Raw genomic sequence first — 18,254 nt, 5'->3', positions numbered from 1 at the left:
ACCCCAGCGAAAACTAGCACAGATCATCAAGATAGAAGGGGTAATCAGAGTGTAATCAGAGGTCTGTTAAGCACTCAGTGTTCCTTTTTGGTGCATATGGTGCAATCTCATCTCTGTGCTGAAGTACAGAAAAGAAATCATGTGCCACCCTTCACGTGCTGTCCTTTGTTCTCAAGGGTCCTTATGAACCTACTGGTGTGTGCTGGCTTGCCACATTTTGATACCCTAGACCCCTGCAAACACACAGACGAGGTGAACTTCTGGAGGCAGGAGACTCAGAGCTCATCCATAGAGCTTTAGGCCTCTGCTTTTCCTGAGTTACTTATACTTGCAGGTTTGACCCATGAGAGACTGGCTGGCAGTGTAGGGGTGCTGTGAACAGTTCTCTGACCAGTAGTGTATGTCTGTAATACACAGACAACACGTTTTGAAGACACAAAGTTACAGTAGGCAATTCCTCCTTTCTGGAAGCAGATAGGTAACACCGTGAGTTAACACAGATAGGTAACGGAGGGTTGTGCTGCTCTGTCAAAATACAAATACTTTTGTGTATGCAGAAGCAGATATCTCTGTTCCTGGAAAACTTTACTTTCAGAATTTAAGGTATCCTGGAGTTTGGACCCTTTCTATGATAGGCAGCAGCTAGGCTGCTGAGGCATCATCACTTATGATTCATGCAATCCAGCTCTATTATACTCTGATTTTTACTATCCTAATTGTCTTCCTCACTATCTTTTCCTCCTTTACCTGTTAGCAATCTATTTATTTATCTTTGCTTCTTTCTTGGAATCCTTACATAGTATTAGCTTCATCTTCCCTTCTGTAGATCGCTTTGTGCCTCTTACAGCTGTCTCTGTCCTCCCCTACATATTTTTTCTCTTTCAGGGAACGACTTTTCTTATTTCTGGGTGCTTTTGCATTTAGTCCTTAATCTCTTGATTTTTCTTAGCTTCAGCATCAGCCCTCGTGATGTGTAGCTTCCTAAGACTACAGCAATATATTATCTGCCAAAAGCTTGGAGTTCCTGCTAGATGCCTAGTGCTCTTAAAAAATGAAATCATTTGATTAGGAGAGGAATTTAAATGTGGGGCAGGGAGATGCAGGACTTGGAGCTAGAAACTCAGCATTTATGTTGTAATAGAAAAAATGATCCATAGTGGTTCTTCCTGTTTCTACTCTTTGAGTCTGTGGCATACATGTATACAGAGATAGTCACAAAATATGTACAGTGTGTGTGTGTATGTGTAGATACATATCTAGCGAATGGTTGTCATTTGGTGAGTTGCAAATTAAATTATTGCACATGAGTTTGGACAGTAATCTTATCTCCTAGGATAGCTACTGGCTTTCTAAAAGCAGTTTCTAATCGTTCCGGTTGAAAGGTGAACAAATAACAGCATTGTTTATCAGGAAAAGTGGTCTTTTTTTGTGTTGAATCTTATGCCCTGTTAGACTGGATTGAGGATTTGGCACAGCAATATTTGTACTGCTCTCATGGCTGCTTTAAGATATCGTAACTCAAGGGCTCGAGGGACTTACTGGGGCATTAATACTATCAGCCAGGAATGCTCTTTGCCTCTCAGCTGCTACACAGGACTATTCCTAGGCCCAGAATGCTCAAGATCTTAGTCTTGTAATCAGTATATTTTGGTTTCTTCAGATACTTTTAGTAATATTGATAAGCTGTGAGATGGCAGAGTTCATGCTGTTTCTAAATGCTTCAGCTTTCTGAGCTCTGCTCTGTTCAGATATGTGCTCTCACGTCTCCCCAGCTGTGAGTCAGGCTGGCTCAGGGAAAGTCACAGTTAAATCAAAACAAACTAGGATGAGACATAGAGACTGGAGAAGATGGATACAGTTTTCTGCCATGCAAATGAGGAGAGTACATCCCTTTGTCTTAAAAAAAAATATATAATAAAGTGGTATAGTCTCTGTTCCCTGATAAGCAAGCTGAATGGTATTCCATATGCTTATTGCTTCATCCTCCTCTGACAGTTAATGCTCCACTATTGCTACTTTTTTTGTATACTTTTTTTGAAAATCATGTGGCTCAAAATCACTGGAGCTTAATTCTTACCTCCTCCTGTGCCAGGCTGTGCTGCTACAGCCATTTGACTTGAGCGCCGTTCTACGGCAATGTTTTTGGGCTACAGCTTCCTCGCTGGCCAGCCTAGGGTCCAGGCACAGCAGGGTCATGGCCGTCTCCATCCTTTGCATAGCCATTGCTGAATCTCCACAAGTTCACAAATCTGTTTAGGCTCTGGCTGCTTCTGTTTTAACTGGGTTGGAGAGTATCGTGGAAATTCACAGCCATGAAGACACTACTTACTGCTGACAATAAATGAAGCTGTTAGATGAGGTTTCATCTGGTACTTCCTCTCTGATGAGAAGCTTCTTTTCTTAGAATAATTTCTAAAATAACATATCTCTTGTTATTATTTATGTGCATGTTATTAGTAATTGATTAAAGAGCTTGCCCAGAGGTGCAGCAACAGAAGGCTACAAGAACTAAGGCATTTAAAAGGTGCATTTTAAATTGCAAATGTTGGGGCATCATCTGTGAGCAGTAACATGGCTATCTTGAACTTAGTGGTAACATCTTTGTCACATTATTTCACTGCATGTTTTCTTTAAGTGTGTGCACTCAAAAAAAAAGTTCAGTGTTCTTTACTTTGTGGCTAATGTCAGTGTATGTCCAGCAGTACCTCAGGGGAAATGTACTTCAAAGCTGGGAAGAGAAAATCTCAGTGGCATGTGTTTAGCAAGTTGGGTTTCGGGAGTGTGGTAGATACAAGTGGAAGATGATTTGCAGTGAGAGCTCATTTTTCCGCATGTGTTCTTATCTGATCAGATTTATAGGTATCTCCTGGAAGCTGAGAAGCAGAATTTCCACCGGCTGCCGGTGTGTTTGGGCCTCTTGTTATCAAGTACTTAGGGATTCCCAGTTGAGAAGAGTCTTCATGGTTAAGGAGAGTAAGGGAATAATGTAATATTAAAGACATAATGTTAGTAGCATCCTTAAGCTCCATGTACACATGATGCAGTATTTTATCCTTTTAATAGCGAGATTAGGTTTTGTTCCTTTGATGACTAACAAGTAAAATATATTGTTTAACTAAATCTGTCAGAAACCTTTTGTTCAAACCTCTATGTCTTTTTACAGGCACTCCTGAGGATTATCCACAGTATTTCCATATGAATCTCACAACAGCTGTACTGACACTCCTAAAGCCAATAAATAGGGATTTACACCAGAAGTTTGACTTGGTTATTAAGGTAATTTTGGCTGATTTCATATTTCTGTATGCTTTTGAAAACTGGTTAGTAACAAAAAGCCCTAGAGAATATGTGGGGTAGATTTGCTTGTCTTTCCTGCTTTGTTTTATTTTTTAGCTTTCAGGCATCATTTAGCACAGTCACAGGGAAGAAGGGTGTGAAGTATTTTTGAAAAGGGGATGAATCATGGTGGAGTTCTAACATTTCATGTTATATTGATAATGTGTGAACCACTTCACATTTGCTTTTTACAAACTCTGTTGTCCTGAGAATGCATGTTAAGTTATTTCACATTTTATCCAGTTCACAACCCATGCTAGAGAATCGTATAGGTACAAGTAATTGTCAGAGTACTGAATACTGGGGACAAGAAGAACAAAAAAAATCACCTCAACTTCAGCTTTCTTGAAATGTTGTAGAAATTTCTCAGCATGATTTTTGTTTGGTTTTTGTTCAGGGATGATTAAAAAAAAAAAAAAAAGGTCACTCCAGAGCTCTTCTACTGAATAAAAAGAAAGCTTCGGACATATAACCAGTGCTGATCTCATTCAGCTCCTGTTGCTAGGAAGAGGCTTAAACCACTTTTAAAGTTTATACTTTATTTAAAGTATAAAATACTTTAGATATTTGCTGTTTTCTTTGCCAGTTTGAGGATAGGGGAAAAGTATAGGAGGTGATGTCAGTATTTAATTGCTTAACTTGTTAAATGTAGTAAGCTATTAGTTTTACTTTGACCAAAACTGTACAAAGCCATAAGCTTTGCTGCAGGTGAAATTTGAGTGAACAAACTGCAACAGCCAGTTCAGTAAAGACAGTGTCTAATGAGAACAGAGCAAAATTACATTTGGTTCTTTTGGAGACAGTCTGGAGTTGTCCTAAAGCTGTTGTGTAATAACACAGAAAATTGTTTAGATTTTGCTGTAGATTTGGAGAGGAGCAAATAAAAAAGAAAGGAATTGCAGTAGTCTATGTTAAAGTAGTAGATCACTTGTGTATTTGTGAGTGTATTTCAGTAGAATAAGGAGCGGGCTTTCCAAACTGCAGTGTGTTTTAACACAGGGATGTCATAAAGCTCTTGCTGTTTGTTAGTCCTGTTAATCTATTTCTATGGGTTGTACTCATATGGTAAGAATTATTTATTGGCCTCTCCTACACCCAAAACGTTTTTTGGGGGTACTGGCAGCATGGAGTCACCTTGGTGAGAGCAGCTACTTCTGTACCGCTCTATGAACCGGTCTCTTTGAAATCATGTGCCATGGTTTTGCTCGCTCCCAGCCTTGATGCTTTTGGCCTGTCGTGCAGTCAGACCAAAATCCTTACTATTCCTCAGGGAAAATCTGAGTAGTATTTTGGGTTTTTTTTCCCTTCAGAGCAGAAGCAAAACTGATGGTTTCAATCATTTGGGAGTGGGGAGAGCACTGATACGCGCTTCTGCTCTTGAAATAAGGGGGAATGAAAATGCTTTTGAAATAAGGGAAAAGTGTCACACTAATACGGTGTGACACAGCAGCCTAGGTCCCCAGTGGTGTCTGTGCCTGTGCAGGGCCATGCAAAAGCTGACTGTAGCTAGTACCTGGTTAACTTGTAGGAATTCTTTTTTTTATACTAACTTTGAGCATTTATTAAGCATGTGAGAGTTAGGGATAGATTTGCAGGCTCCCTCTGTGCATGTCTGAGAGAGCAGCAGTTTCTCTGGAAAGAAGGTAATAAGATTATTAATACACAGGTCCTTTCTGCATCTTCTGAGGAACATAGCTGTGAGTATAGATACAAGATGAAACAAAATTGCTGTTTATAGGGATTTTGAATAAATTGGCACCTTTTAAAATACTTGTGTTAATTTTCTACCTCAGTTGATTATATATGCATCAAAGTCCAAAGCTTGTAATACTCTTAGAATGAAATAATTTGTGATTGGATTTTTTAATAATATGGTTTTGAGCTTTCTTCCTGTTGTGGAGTTCTGCTGTCACTGGGACAGCTGAAGAAAATTAGGTGGATTAACATCTAAATAAATAGGCTAAGAAGTTATGGGTTAAAGCCCCATAGTGCTGTGGTTTCATTGTTGTTGTTTTCCAAGTTCAGCACCCGTATACAGTAGCACAATACATCAATTAAAAAAATCAATTACACTGGTCTGGTATCACATTCTGTGTGCCTAAATAGCAAACTCTGTTGTTAATGGAAATGTTTATAGGCATTATTAAGTTCATATCGCTGTGTTATATGTGCAGTCAAGGAGATAATAAGGAAAATTATCAGTCTGAAAGAATAATAAAAGTTTTAATGCTGTGTTATTCAGGGACCTTATGAGCTCGTGTAATGTCTCAGACTTGTACCAAATAAAATCTTCAGGTTCTTGTGTTGCACATTCTCGAGTTTGCATTTTTCACGGTGTTGACATTGTTGAATCTGATTTTATTTATCCTGGAGGAGTGCAATGTGTGATGTTTCCCTTCAAAAAGAAAATACACTGGTTTTGCAGAACTCACTAAATGTAATCTTTAAAATATTGTTTCTGATATCAGGAGATCAACCTTTTTCTGCCAAAATATTGTGGAAAACAGCGAATGGAAAAGGTGGTTAAGTCAATACATGGAAGTTAGAATGCATGAAGTAAGGCAGGCAGGAAATCGGTGCACTCATCTGTGGTATAAAAACATTGCTGATAAATGTTGAATTCTCAAATAGGTAGACAATGGAGAAAGCCAAACTTCTTAATAAGAAATGCTGGTTTTCAGTCTCCCTGCTATCTCCTGAACATATTTGATAAGCAAGGAGGCAAACTTCTTGGGCCTCCTAGGGAAGCTCTTGTCACTTCCATCCCCTGCAAAGCAACAGGGGCTTTTACAAAATAACATATTTTTTGTGTGTCCCATTGAAATTTCTGTGTGGCAACTGGAAGCGTGTCACAATATGCATGTGGATTTAGAGCCTTTAATGGGAAAGGCCTTTCTGATGTTAATAATACCGTAACTAAAAGCAGTCTGTATGAGACCCAAAATATGTAAGGCTGTGAACATTATGAATTGTAAGTGTTCTTTGCCTTTACTTACTGTTGCTTCTGTTATAAGAGATTGTCCCTGACGTGCAAAACCACAGCCAGTAATATGAGTTCTGTTTTTGAAATACATTTTTTGGAGTAAGTTTTATTTATAAATACATATATATGGTGTTTGAAAATTTATGTTCATAAAGGCAGGGACTTGCATGTCTCTTTGGAGAGCAGACAATTTGGAGAGGGAACAATGTCCTCTGGAGCAGATGGTCCTGCTTTACAGAAGGTGGTTGCTAGAGAAATCAAACCAAAGCTACAGTGAAAGGGAGCACACTTTCAGCAGACTCAAAGGCTAAAAAATAATGACATATTTGCGACAGCCTTGCTGAAAAATCTCCTGAGATTCTCAATAAAATAATAAAACTTTTTAAAACTACATTTCCTTACTATTGTCACTGTAGTAGCTATCTTTCTCCTGGAGGGCAATGATTTGTAACATGAAGGTGTATAATCTGTTTAGTCCTCAACAGAGTTAACTTCACCTCTGATACCATTTTGCTTGTGTAAGAGGGTATAACTGTTTAAGAAAATGGCAGCAACTTTGATCACCTTTCCAGAAAAAATATGACCATTGCACTGTAGACATGAGACTATGTTCTTGTTACTAGCTCTAAAAAGTGTCAGTGAGTTTTGGTTTGGGTTTTTTTTTGACACACGTATACCATGAAACAAGTAAGAGAATTAATGAAATTGATGTGCTTTGATTCTTTCCTATTTGAACATTGGTTATTTATCAGCCAGACAAAATCTAACCTGACAGTGCTATTAAAATCAGATTGCAAATTGGATGGACTATTGAAGCCTAGATGTGCTTATACTATACAAAATAATAATGAATGGAAATGCTACACTACAGAGGAATTTACCACACCTGTAAGAAACCAGATTTTGATAAAATTACTCATGCTGACTGGCAATTTAGCTCATGGGGACTCATGTGACTTTCAGAGTAGGCTGAGGATGAGGAGCAACATTACCACACAGGCTGTCAGTCAAGCCCAAAGGATACATATATGGAGATTTGGAGGAGAAATTGTCACTAGCAAATCATAAAGAGTTTTTTTCTTTATAAAATACTTAAATCATGACTTCTTAGGTTATTTCAGTGTCTTGTAAAGCTAAAAGTGGTCCTCCTCTAAATAAATAGCCATGTTATTTACTATGACTACAGAAACTTTGTCAACTCTGTTAAGACACAGCATGGTCCTACTGAAAATACAGAGTTAAGGAGTTAGGGAAAGTGTTTTCTTGGCAACTGTTGTGTAACCAGTTGATAATGTATGTCAGAAGTTATCCCTGGTTCTCCAGCATGGGTTCTCTCAGTGGTTTGGTATCCAGTAAGTAAGGAAGAATCAAGACTTTTGTTCATTCAGGATTGCTATAAAACCTGTAGGGCTTGCAATAAAAAAAAAAAAAAAAGACTGGAAGTATTTTGAGACTAATGAAGTATAGGCATACCTTTTCACTTCATGGTTGTACCTCTCTAGTCTATGTTATTTACCTTGAGCAATCAGTTCCTAAAATTTTCCCCAGTGTCAAGAAAATGCATGTATGTCAGAGTCAAAACCAGGACAGGAATTTTATTTCTCTTGCAAGAACTGCTCTTCTGTTTTTAATGACACGGGGATATTTGTATTAATGACTAAAAATATTTTTAATATTATAACATGTGGTAGGAAAACAGAGGAGTGTTTATGTGATGTGGATACCTGTGTACCAAGGAAATGGCATTTATAATGCAGGTTTCCATACAACCTGTATGGTTAATTCTTAAACCACTGTCTGTTTTGTTGGATTGTATTTGTGCCATTAGGGTGTTGGGAAGGATTCATGTAAACTGGACATCTCAATAAAAGCCTCCTAATTAGATTTTAAGAAAAGGGAGGAGTGAATAAGTTTCACAGCTTCAAATAACATTTGTAGCCTGGCATTTTTATAAGACCTTTCCTTGAATCTGATTATAGCTTTTAGGGAGCAGACTCTTATGTAAAGAATTAGTTTGTGTCACAGTTGCTAGGTAGTTTTGGTGCCTTCTCAACAGTGGTGGTAGCAGAACTGTAATTCAACACCGTGCTGCATATGTGTAGAACATTTTGAAAAATACCCTTACAGAGTATTTTCTGTATCTTATGTACCTCTCTCAAAAATCTGTTATCCCCAGGTAGTGTTTCAGTCTGACTGGCATTAACCTTGTGACAGATAATACCATAGAAACAATTCTGTAGTGGGGTTGCATTTCCTTGGTGTTTGGGTGGTAACAGAAGGTCGAATCTGTGTATCAAAGTTGAACAGATATTGTTTGACTTTCCAGTGTTACAAGAAAATTGGTTTGGGTTCCCATTCTGCAAGAAGTGATGTTTACTTTCCAGCAGTAATATTGACTCTGTTTATTCTCCCGCCTTGCATCTCTGAATAATGTGATTTTGAATTTTTAGAAGGCTTCTCCCTGTTGAATTGGCTGTGGCATTTATATAGGCTGTGACTAGACATGGAAGGTCTGAATAAGTCAGTTGTACTTGCTTTGAGTATGCATATAGAGACTGAGCCCGAGTATCAGCCAGACCACATCCCATGTTAAGGAAGATTGTGTACGAAGCCTGGCTACAAACATGAAGTACTCCGCTGGTGCATGCGTTTGATTAAATGAATACTGTTGTGCTACTGGCATGGCATGAATTTGTGCCTGTTTTCCTGCCCATACCAAGAAACCACCTGGGAGCTGGAAAGCTCACATTTCCTTTCTCATGGAGGTGCTTTGGATCAGAGAGACGCTCCCAGCACATGTATTGGCTGTTCTAGTATAGTTAAGGCTTTTGCAAATGTGCATGGTTTTCCCTGATATGGATCTCAGCAGAAATGACAGAAAGTGATGCTTTCCTTTTGCTTACACTGGAGGTTAATTGGTTTCTCTGTTCATATTGGGAGCTACCTTGATCTTTCCTGTCCATTGCTCTTGAGGCTGTTGAAAGCTTGCAGCATTACATGAAAAGAAGGCATAGCTTCAGCAACAGTCTCAGGATCAAACTGTGGACAGATGTGCACTTTGAGGGCAGAAAGTAAAGTGTATATGTGCCATGTTTTGTATGATCTATTCATTGAACACGGACTGTTTTCTATTCTGAGTGGAAGTACAGGAAGACTCGGTAAGGATGCTTTGTCCGCCACTAAGCAGGTGCAGAGGGCAAGGCTAAATGATTGGGTTTAAAAAAAACAGGTAGGTCATTGAGCACAGCACTAGGCTGGGGCCTTTTGTTTTTTAAGAGACTTTGGAATGATCTCAGTGGTTGAAATACTGAAAAAAAAAAAAAAAAAAAAAAAAAAAGCATATTATGATCCTGAGCTATTACACAATCATAATATTCCTGAGACTGGCAGGCATCTCTGGAGATTGTCCAGTCCAGCTCCACTGCTTAGGTTGAAGGTGGGTTGGGTGTTGACTATTTCCAAGGCTGGAAACTCCACAGCCTTTCTGGGCAACCTGGTTCAGTGTTCGACTAGTCTCAGGTTAAAAGAATTTATTCTCAAGTTTAAATGCAGTAACTTGCATTTCGGTATTTTTTTTGCCCGGAACTGGTCCCAGCACTCCTGATGCATCTTGGCAATTCAAAGTAGCGCTCAACCCACTGATACTTTTCTAATGCAGCACAAGTTTGCTGCAAGGGCATTTTGTTCAGTTCATCCTCCAGGACCCCCATGTCTGGCTCTGCTGCTTTCAAGTTGCCTGGCTCCTAATGTGTACTGGTGCCTAGAGTTATCGCTCTTCAGGTGCAGGGCCTGGCATCTTCCTGTTTTTTGAACTTTGTGGGACTCTCATCTGCACATTTCTGCAGCCTGTCAAGGCCCCTCTGAATGGCAGCACACTCATCTGACAAATTAGCCACTTCTCGCAGTTTTGCAAACTTGCTAAGGGTGCACTTGGTCCTGTCAACTGGGTTGTTAATAAAGATGTTAAACAGTGTTGACACCACTATCAACCCCTAGATAGACCTCTCAAGTGCCCTTCAGCTGGGCTTCATGCTGTGGGACTGGAACAGTGCATACCCAGCAATTCAGCCAGTTTTAAATTCACCTCATTGTCCGTCTAGGTAGTCAATACTTCACCAGTTGGTTCATGAGATCATATGGAGACAGTGTCAAAAGCATTCTTCATGTCAAGATAAATAATATCCACTGCTCTCCCCGCAGCCACCAAGCCATTGATCTTACTCTAGAGGCTTATCAGGGTGGTCAAGCATGAATCATCCTACATAAACCCACACTGTCGACTCCCAACCACCTCCTTGTCCTTCATGTTTGGAAACAGTTCCCGGAATTACTTGCTCCACCATGACCTTCCCTAGCATTGAGGTGAGGTTGACTGATGTGTAGTTCCCTGGATCTTCCTTCTTACCTTTCTTGCAGATAGAAGCAACATTTGTTTCCTTCTAGACCTCAGGAACCTCTCTAATTGCCACAAACCTTTCAAATATAGTACAGAGGGGTCTTGCAGTGGCATTGGCCAGCTCCCTTAGCAGGTGTGAGTGCATCCCATCAGGTCCACTGGATTCGTGCATGTCCAGTTTTTTCAGATATATCCCTGCAATGATCCTCTATCTTTCTTGCTTCAGACTTTTCTATGGGTCTTAGGGATGGAGATTACTTAAGGCAGGTTTTACCTGTGGAGACTGAAAAGATGATGACATTGAGTATGGCAGCCTTTTCCATGTCTCCTGTCACCCTGTCCCACCCAACAGCAGGCCTACGTTTTCCCTAGTCTTCCTTTTGCTGCTGCTGAACCTTTAGCAGCCTTTCCTCTTGCCATTCAGTTTCAGGTGGGCTTTGGCTTTTCTAAACCTGCATGTTAACCCTAACCTGCATATCCAGAAAGTGTTTCTATAGTCCTCCAGTGTCACCTGTCCCTGGTCCTAGTTCTTGCAAGCTTCCTTTTTTTAATGTTTGAGTTTTCTCAGGAGCTTCTTGCTCATTCACCCAGGTGTGCTGCCAACTTTCCTTGATTTCCTGTTTGTCAGGATGGACCACTTTTGGACTTGGAGAAGTTGATTTTTGAAGGTCAGCCAGTTTTCCTGCACCCTGCTTCTTTCCAAAGCTATACTCAGAGTGATCCTGCCCAGCAGATCCCCGAGTTAGGCTGGTGTCTGCTCCTATGATGTGTGCATTAGTATACAGACACTTCTGGGGTGTCATATGATCACGTTGACTTCCCAGAAAGACTATGAGTGCCTTACCTATCATGCTGACCTTTCAGCATTCACTTATTTTTGTGCATGTGGAGGTGGTCCCCCTTCAGCCCTGCTTTAATGATTATGGGGTCCCTTCTGCTCATACCACCCTGCAGGCTTTGGTGGCCAGCCTGGGTCCAGCTATTTCCTCGCTTGGTTGTCGGTTGTCATCTCCTTGCCAGGCTGATTAGCTGATTGGCATAGATGCTGTTGCCCCACCCTCACTATTCTGGTAGTAAAGATGAGGATTGACTGTAGAATTGCGGAAGGATTTTGCAAGACCAAATGAGATGGTGATAAAATGGCTGATAAAATTAGGCATAGCTTAAAACTAAAGTGAAACAAGTCAGAAAAGATCATCCTAGACCTTTATGCAAAACTGTGAGTTCTGGCTTGACTTGGGAATGAGATCTTGGCATTGTAACTGATCACTGAGTGTGAAGGTTGGCTCAGTGATCTGTGGCTGTCAAAAAAAAAAAAAAAAAGCAGATTGAATGTTAGAAATCATTAGGAAAAGTACGAAAAGTAGAGAACAGAACAGAGAAAAATATCACCACAGAACTGTACAGATCTAGGCTGTATATGTTTCTTGACCACAGTGCACAGTTTTTTTGTGTATCACAAAAAGGACAGAGCAGAACCAAAGCAGGTTCATATCAGGTGAGGAAGGAAGAAGATATGATAGACACTTGTAAAATACAGTGTCACAATTCTGAGAGTGAAGAGGAATCAATAGTTCAGTGTCTCCTGCGATGCAACGGGTAAGAGTTATCAAATGAAACAAGCAGGTGGCAAGTTTAAAACATTGAAAATAAGGTTGTTCTTCACCTAATGCATTGTGTGTGCTTTGACAAGCAGCAGTGTGGAGCTGTAAGTTGACATGGGCTCAAGGGGAGGCAGGGCTGGCTTGATGAAGAAAAATCGACTGGTATAAAAAGAAATCCAGGAAAATCTGAGCTGCTTGAGTTCTTCTCTAGGCTTCTGTCTTTGGCCACAGCTGCAAGCATGATTTTGCACTGGATGGATTATTGGTCTGATCTAGCACAATTCCTCTTATGATGTTCTTTTCTGATGTGTGTCAGAAGAACACAGTGCTAGCAGGAAATGAGATGTGCATCACTGAGACTCACTAGACTGGAAATTCTAGGACTGCAGTTACAGAAATGGTTCAAAGTCCATGTTTTTTGAGACTTAACAAGTCTTGAATTCATCTAACTTTTTTCATCACTTCAGAAACTTCGTATTTGCAGTGTTTGGTAGGTTTTTGTAATAATGTGACCCTTCAACTCCTCTCATCCTGTTTTGAGCTCTTGGCTCCGTACATCTGTTGACCTGTGTTTGTTCAGGGTAGCTCTAATTTTCATCTCTTCCAGTGTATCTTAAAGAATATATCTTCTTTCATTTAAAAGGATTTGTACTTACTCTTTGCTCTTCTAAATTTTAAGATGGTGCAGATAGGGATTTCAGCACAAAGAGTAATGCCTCACTTGTTTAATTTAATCAATGTGATGAAGACTTACTAGTTTGAAGTACATGTCTGGGCTGCAGTTGAGAACTTGGAGAAAACTTGACAGTGATGGCTGTTGAATAGGTCTCTAGAAGGTAACCTGTATTTTTAAAAGCTCATGTTCCAAAGTATTGGTGTTTTCTCTCAAATTTTTCTAGAGTAAAAAGTGGAAAATAAAATATAGACCACGTGACAAGCATGGTTTTCCAAAAATATTTTGCCCTTGTTCTGGAACTGCTTTGTCCTTGTCTCTCTTTTGAAATGCAACTGAAGATGGTCTCCTCTGATGTTCTTGCACAACAGTAGAGATGTATCAGCTACAATGGGAAACAAGGTGATTGCTGTGCCTCAAAATAGAACATGAACTGAACAATGTGAGTGTTTTTGCACTCATGGTGACACATTAGAATGGAAGAAATGCAGTTTCATTAAATAGTTGCTCAATTCACTTCCTGACAATGATGAAATCTTCGAAAGAATTACTTCAGTTGAACTCCTGTGCATCTCCTGTAGAGATTAAGTACAATAACTGTTTTTTAAATTGCCTTTTCAAATGTTCATCCCTTATGTGAACTCAGTCTTCAATTACTTCTCTTGGTTTATCACTGTCACAAAAGTGTACCTAGTCCAAATAGTCTGGAAACTTCTGTTCTCTTTGCGATGGCCTTTTTTTCTCTTATGTGTAATACAGTGTTAAGGGTTTTGTAGAGTGAAAAATCTGAGCGCAGAGACAAGTTCTGTATTTGTGAATAAAGAGATGAAAAAAGAGATGCAGGAATCCCAAACCCTTTCTTGTACGTCAATAACATGTGGCTTCATAGCAGTCTTTCTCCAAAGTTACCACGTACATATTGAAAGTGGCAAGTTTTTCCCATGTTTAGCAGCATCTCAGTATGGTAAATGTTTTCCAGTATGGTAAATGTTTTCCTTGCCTTTAGAGCGTTGAAGATACACATTAGAAAGACCAGTGATTTTGAGTTAAGATTGACCCTAGATTATCTGTCATCACTCACAGAGCAATGAAAATAATAAAATCCATAAAGGGTAAGTTCTGTAATGTCTTTTATTTACAGAAATAGCTGTATTTCCTTTTTGCAGTAAATAGACACTTTTTTCATTTAAAACATAAACATCCATCACTTAAAACTTGACATAATGCCTTCATAGCTGGCATTTGCTTTAACTGAAGGGAAGAAGTTTCATTATTTGGAAAGGTTGGCAGCTGTAAGTATTACTGTTCACTGCACTACAGCATCATAAGCCTTACTGATACTAGAGTCACTCTTGATACATGAAGAACAAAAAGTATGGGTTTGTTGTTTTTTTTAAGCATAGCGTCTAGACACATTATGTGCCAATTTTATTTCACTGCCACATCGCAAGCTTCACTGGCAGTAAAGTCAATTTTCTTCTGTGCTCTAAAGATAACTCTCTGCTTCTTGTTCTTAAGCCAATTTTTAATCCGTTTCAGTAGTTCTTTCCTTATGCAGTACTTTCTGACCTTGTAAATGAATCCGGAGTGTGATATACAATCCTAAAGCTTACCCTGGATCTGGATAAATTATGTCCCTAGATTCACCTTTATCTCTCAGTTCAGTTACGTGCTTAAAAGAAGCAACTTTGTCTAGATATGACCTTCCTTCTATGTATCTGTACTGACTTTTTTTTTTTAAATTACTATATGTTTCCATCTTCTTCACAGCTTGAAGTCAAGTTTCAGTTTGAGTGTCTGAAGTTCCTGAACTCTTTCCTTGTTCATGTATTAAATAGAAAATCTGAAGTGACTTGCCTGCAGTTCTCCAGTACTAATCTCCTTCAGTGAGCTATCAAATGTGTTTGCCAGAGGCTTTTCCTTACTTCTTTACTGTATCTCTTGAAATGCTAGGGTATAATCAATGGCAGGGGAACCAGAGAGGATTGTAGTGGTCTTTGGAAAGGAAAGGAGGGGAAGACTGGAAGCAATTATAGCAACTTAATTTGACATTTATGGTTTTTGCAGGGATGCCTGTGAAAAGATAACTGGACTGAAAAAATGACGTAACTTACAGGATACACAAAGATGGTTGTCAGCCAGGCAGTGGCTGTCTTTGGTATCTAGAAGAGAGCCTCTACTACTCTGCTAGGGGTTTGTTCAGTCTTGTGTAGGTTGATATTTTCTGGTGGTGAAGTTTAGTGTGATTCTTTTTACAACATGCTTAAGTGGATGCATCAACTGTAAAACCAGCATTAACTTCCCATAGCAGAACAACATGCTCGTTTATCTTTCATAAAACCCAAAGGTCAACTTTTAGATATATTGTGGATCATCTTTAAATAGCATTCTATTTCTTATTAGCTTTATGCAAACATTTAAATATATAGGATGCAGCAGCAATATATTTTTTTTTTTTTTGCGTGGGATTGTATACATGACGGTGCAGATCTTTTCCAAGCCTTATCTCACTCTTAAGCTAAAAAATTGTGTTGGGGTGGTAGGTGTTGTTATTCGTGAATTGGATGAAATAAAAGACATAGTATTATTCCATGTGATTGTTTCCAAGTAGCCATGATTTTTGGATGTTATAAAAAAAAAAAAATATTGCTCTAGCCATAGAACAAAAATTTAAAGTTACATTCATCCTTCAAAGAAATATTTTGTCTTTTTATATATAATTAATGAGTGATAACAAAAGTAAGTTCAAGTAAATTATTGTGACTTACTGCATTTCACATACTGTGTCCTGCAGGGAAAATGCAATAATTTGATCACATTGTAAAAAACGGTATCCAGAAAGTAACCTGATTGGTATAGGTATAACAGGTTTAGGCTACAGAAGCACAAGGAGAACAATGTCTAAAATCCGTTTTGTTGAATAAAAGTATTAAGTTGCTCTGGGAAGTAGGGGGATTGTGATAGCACAGGGAAAAGTACTTTAGGACCTAGCTGCAATTTGAAAAAACCTTGATTTTGAAGAAGACTAGTCACACTAATTTCAGCAAACATTTGGTCAAGTAGTGCATGAAAAAATTGAATTTTATGGACCAATTGGTTGCATGGGTTCTAAGAAAAGTTCTTAGGGCTGATACTGGTGTGAACAAGCCTTATTTTTACCACTAGTCTTTATTCTTTTAGTTTTGTGCTTTATTTCAGGCTTAAGTTGTTATTGACCCACCTATTTTTTAGATGGTGATAACTAACCTTCATTTTCTTGGGGGTCAGGAGGTCTGTGTTAAGTTGTATTGTTATTTTAGACATTATTTCCAGTCTTTTCATCATTGTGGTAAACAGAACATGTCTATTTTAACTAGAGGCAATATAGGAATTGTAAAGATTTCCAGAAACGTGCTGTTATATGTGTGTCTGCATGTGCCAGTTTTACCTGCAAACCAAGAAAAACAGAGAGCAACAGAGAAATATGGGACTACTTAGTGCTGCTGCTTAGAATATGCTTGTATTCCATTTTGCCAGTGTGGTGTTTTTTTCCCAGATCTAAACATCATGTATGTGTGCATGTGCTAGAGCGGGCATTTTCAGGAGGGAGTTTGAGACTTTCAGGCCTGATAAAGGTTGCATGCAAAAGGAAGAAGAAAATTTTCTGAACCTGAGTTTCTTGAAGCTTGAGTTTTGCATCAAGGGAGGAATGATCCTTGTGAGGAAATATTTAAAGCGGCAAAGATGAGAACCCAGTCTGCCCCGAGGAGTGTTTCTATATTTTCTCAAATAGCTATTTAACTTAGACATCATTTCACCCAGAAGTATAACTGAAATGCAAGCCTTTATAAGTCAGTTTGCTTTCTTTAAGGGAGATATGTCAAGGTAACTTTACATGAAATTTCATTCCAACAGGATTTCTTGTACAATTCATTCACTTTTTCCTTCCACCCTACAGAAATCTCACCCCTTCTGAGTGCTAGGTGATGGGCAAATGTTATCTTGTATTGACCAGATGAGATCTTTTGGAGGAGGGGTGAGCAAGTAACTCATGTTCATCACGGCTGCTGTTGCAATACTTGAAAGGTCTCTGCAGTTCCTTCTCAGGTTAGTTGCTGCTACAGTTGCAGAATGTGTGAAATAGTGCTGTTAAATAGCTAACAAAGAAATATGCTTCCAGTGTGAGCCCCTTCCCTCAGACCCCTCCTGCATTTTACCAGGAGTGGTTCACACTGGGCAGCTGCCTGCAGCACCATTCATCAGCACCATGCTTCTGACTGAGCCTGCAGATCTGTTGCCTCTGGAGGAAACATTCACCTACCTTTGCTTTCCTGAAGCCTCTGAGACCTTCTTGGAGATCAGTTTGCAGGTCTCCCTTCTACTCTTCCACACTGTATGTATATGTAGCTTGTCACCAGAAGGAGAAAAAAGTTACTTATGTCCCAACTGTTATTAAGATGTGAAGTTTGTGTTTATCCCTATGCACCGCTCTCCCCTCAGCTCCACTTGCTTATCCTTCTGTTGGGATTGGAGGGTGGAGAGAAGGAAGCCTGGTTTTCTTTTACATTGATGCTGAAACTGCCTGTGAAGAGCAGGCGTGAAACATGCCCGTTACCCGTGCTGATACTGCCCAAAATGTACCAGCTAATGGTGCTTGCAGGTTTGTACCTTGCAATTTTTATTGTAAAACAGTGTGTTATGAGGAAATACAGTTGCAGGGAAGTAACGTGCTTTCTCTGGGTCCGTATTAGGTCTGGATGAGGGATAAAGGTTGGCTTGCTCAGTGGAGCACTTTTCTGCATGTTTTGAAGCATGTGAAAGGCACGACATTAAGAAAAAATCCCCAGGCATCCTGGAATCCAGACTCTGTTGGTGCTCAGCAGCAGCTGAGCAGGAGTCTGAGAGCTAGAGCTTTGGGTTTAGGCCCCTGTATTTAACCTACATTTGGCTTTGTACTCAGAAGTTACTCTTGTGGATCTGTCTCATAGCCTTTCCTCTTTATCAGCTATATGGAGTTAAGATGCCTGTATGAGTACTGAAGTCATGAAGAACAGAAAAGAAACCCAGACTATTTCATTGTAGGACTGACAGCAAATCTAATAGCATCTTACTGTAACCTTAAGGATGTGAAAGTAAAATTGTGCTGCCTTCCATGTAGCAACCAGGTTTTTAAAGAATCTGTTCATGCAGCCAAGTCTGTTATTGCGCTATAGGCAAGTTTCCTATATGCAGCAGTGATCAGATGTCAAGTATTTGTTAACCTCAACATTATGGTAGGCATAG

At 39.4% G+C, this 18,254-nt stretch overlaps 1 protein-coding gene across 8 annotated transcripts in view; it reads left to right on the top strand.

Moving 5' to 3' along the window:
- PCDH15 (protocadherin related 15) overlaps positions 1–18,254 on the top strand; it is a 443,015-nt gene that overhangs the window by 220,041 nt on the left and 204,720 nt on the right. For all 8 annotated transcript variants that reach the window (XM_040607327.1, XM_040607329.1, XM_040607326.1 and 5 more), the window contains one exon: positions 3,164–3,276. In XM_040607327.1, coding sequence (XP_040463261.1) covers positions 3,164–3,276 — 113 coding nt within the window. The remainder of the gene's footprint in view (positions 1–3,163; positions 3,277–18,254) is intronic.

Source organism: Falco naumanni, chromosome 9, assembly GCF_017639655.2.
Source record: "Falco naumanni isolate bFalNau1 chromosome 9, bFalNau1.pat, whole genome shotgun sequence".
NCBI classification, from domain to species: Eukaryota; Metazoa; Chordata; class Aves; order Falconiformes; family Falconidae; genus Falco; species Falco naumanni.
This window is presented reverse-complemented; position numbering and strand designations above follow the sequence as displayed.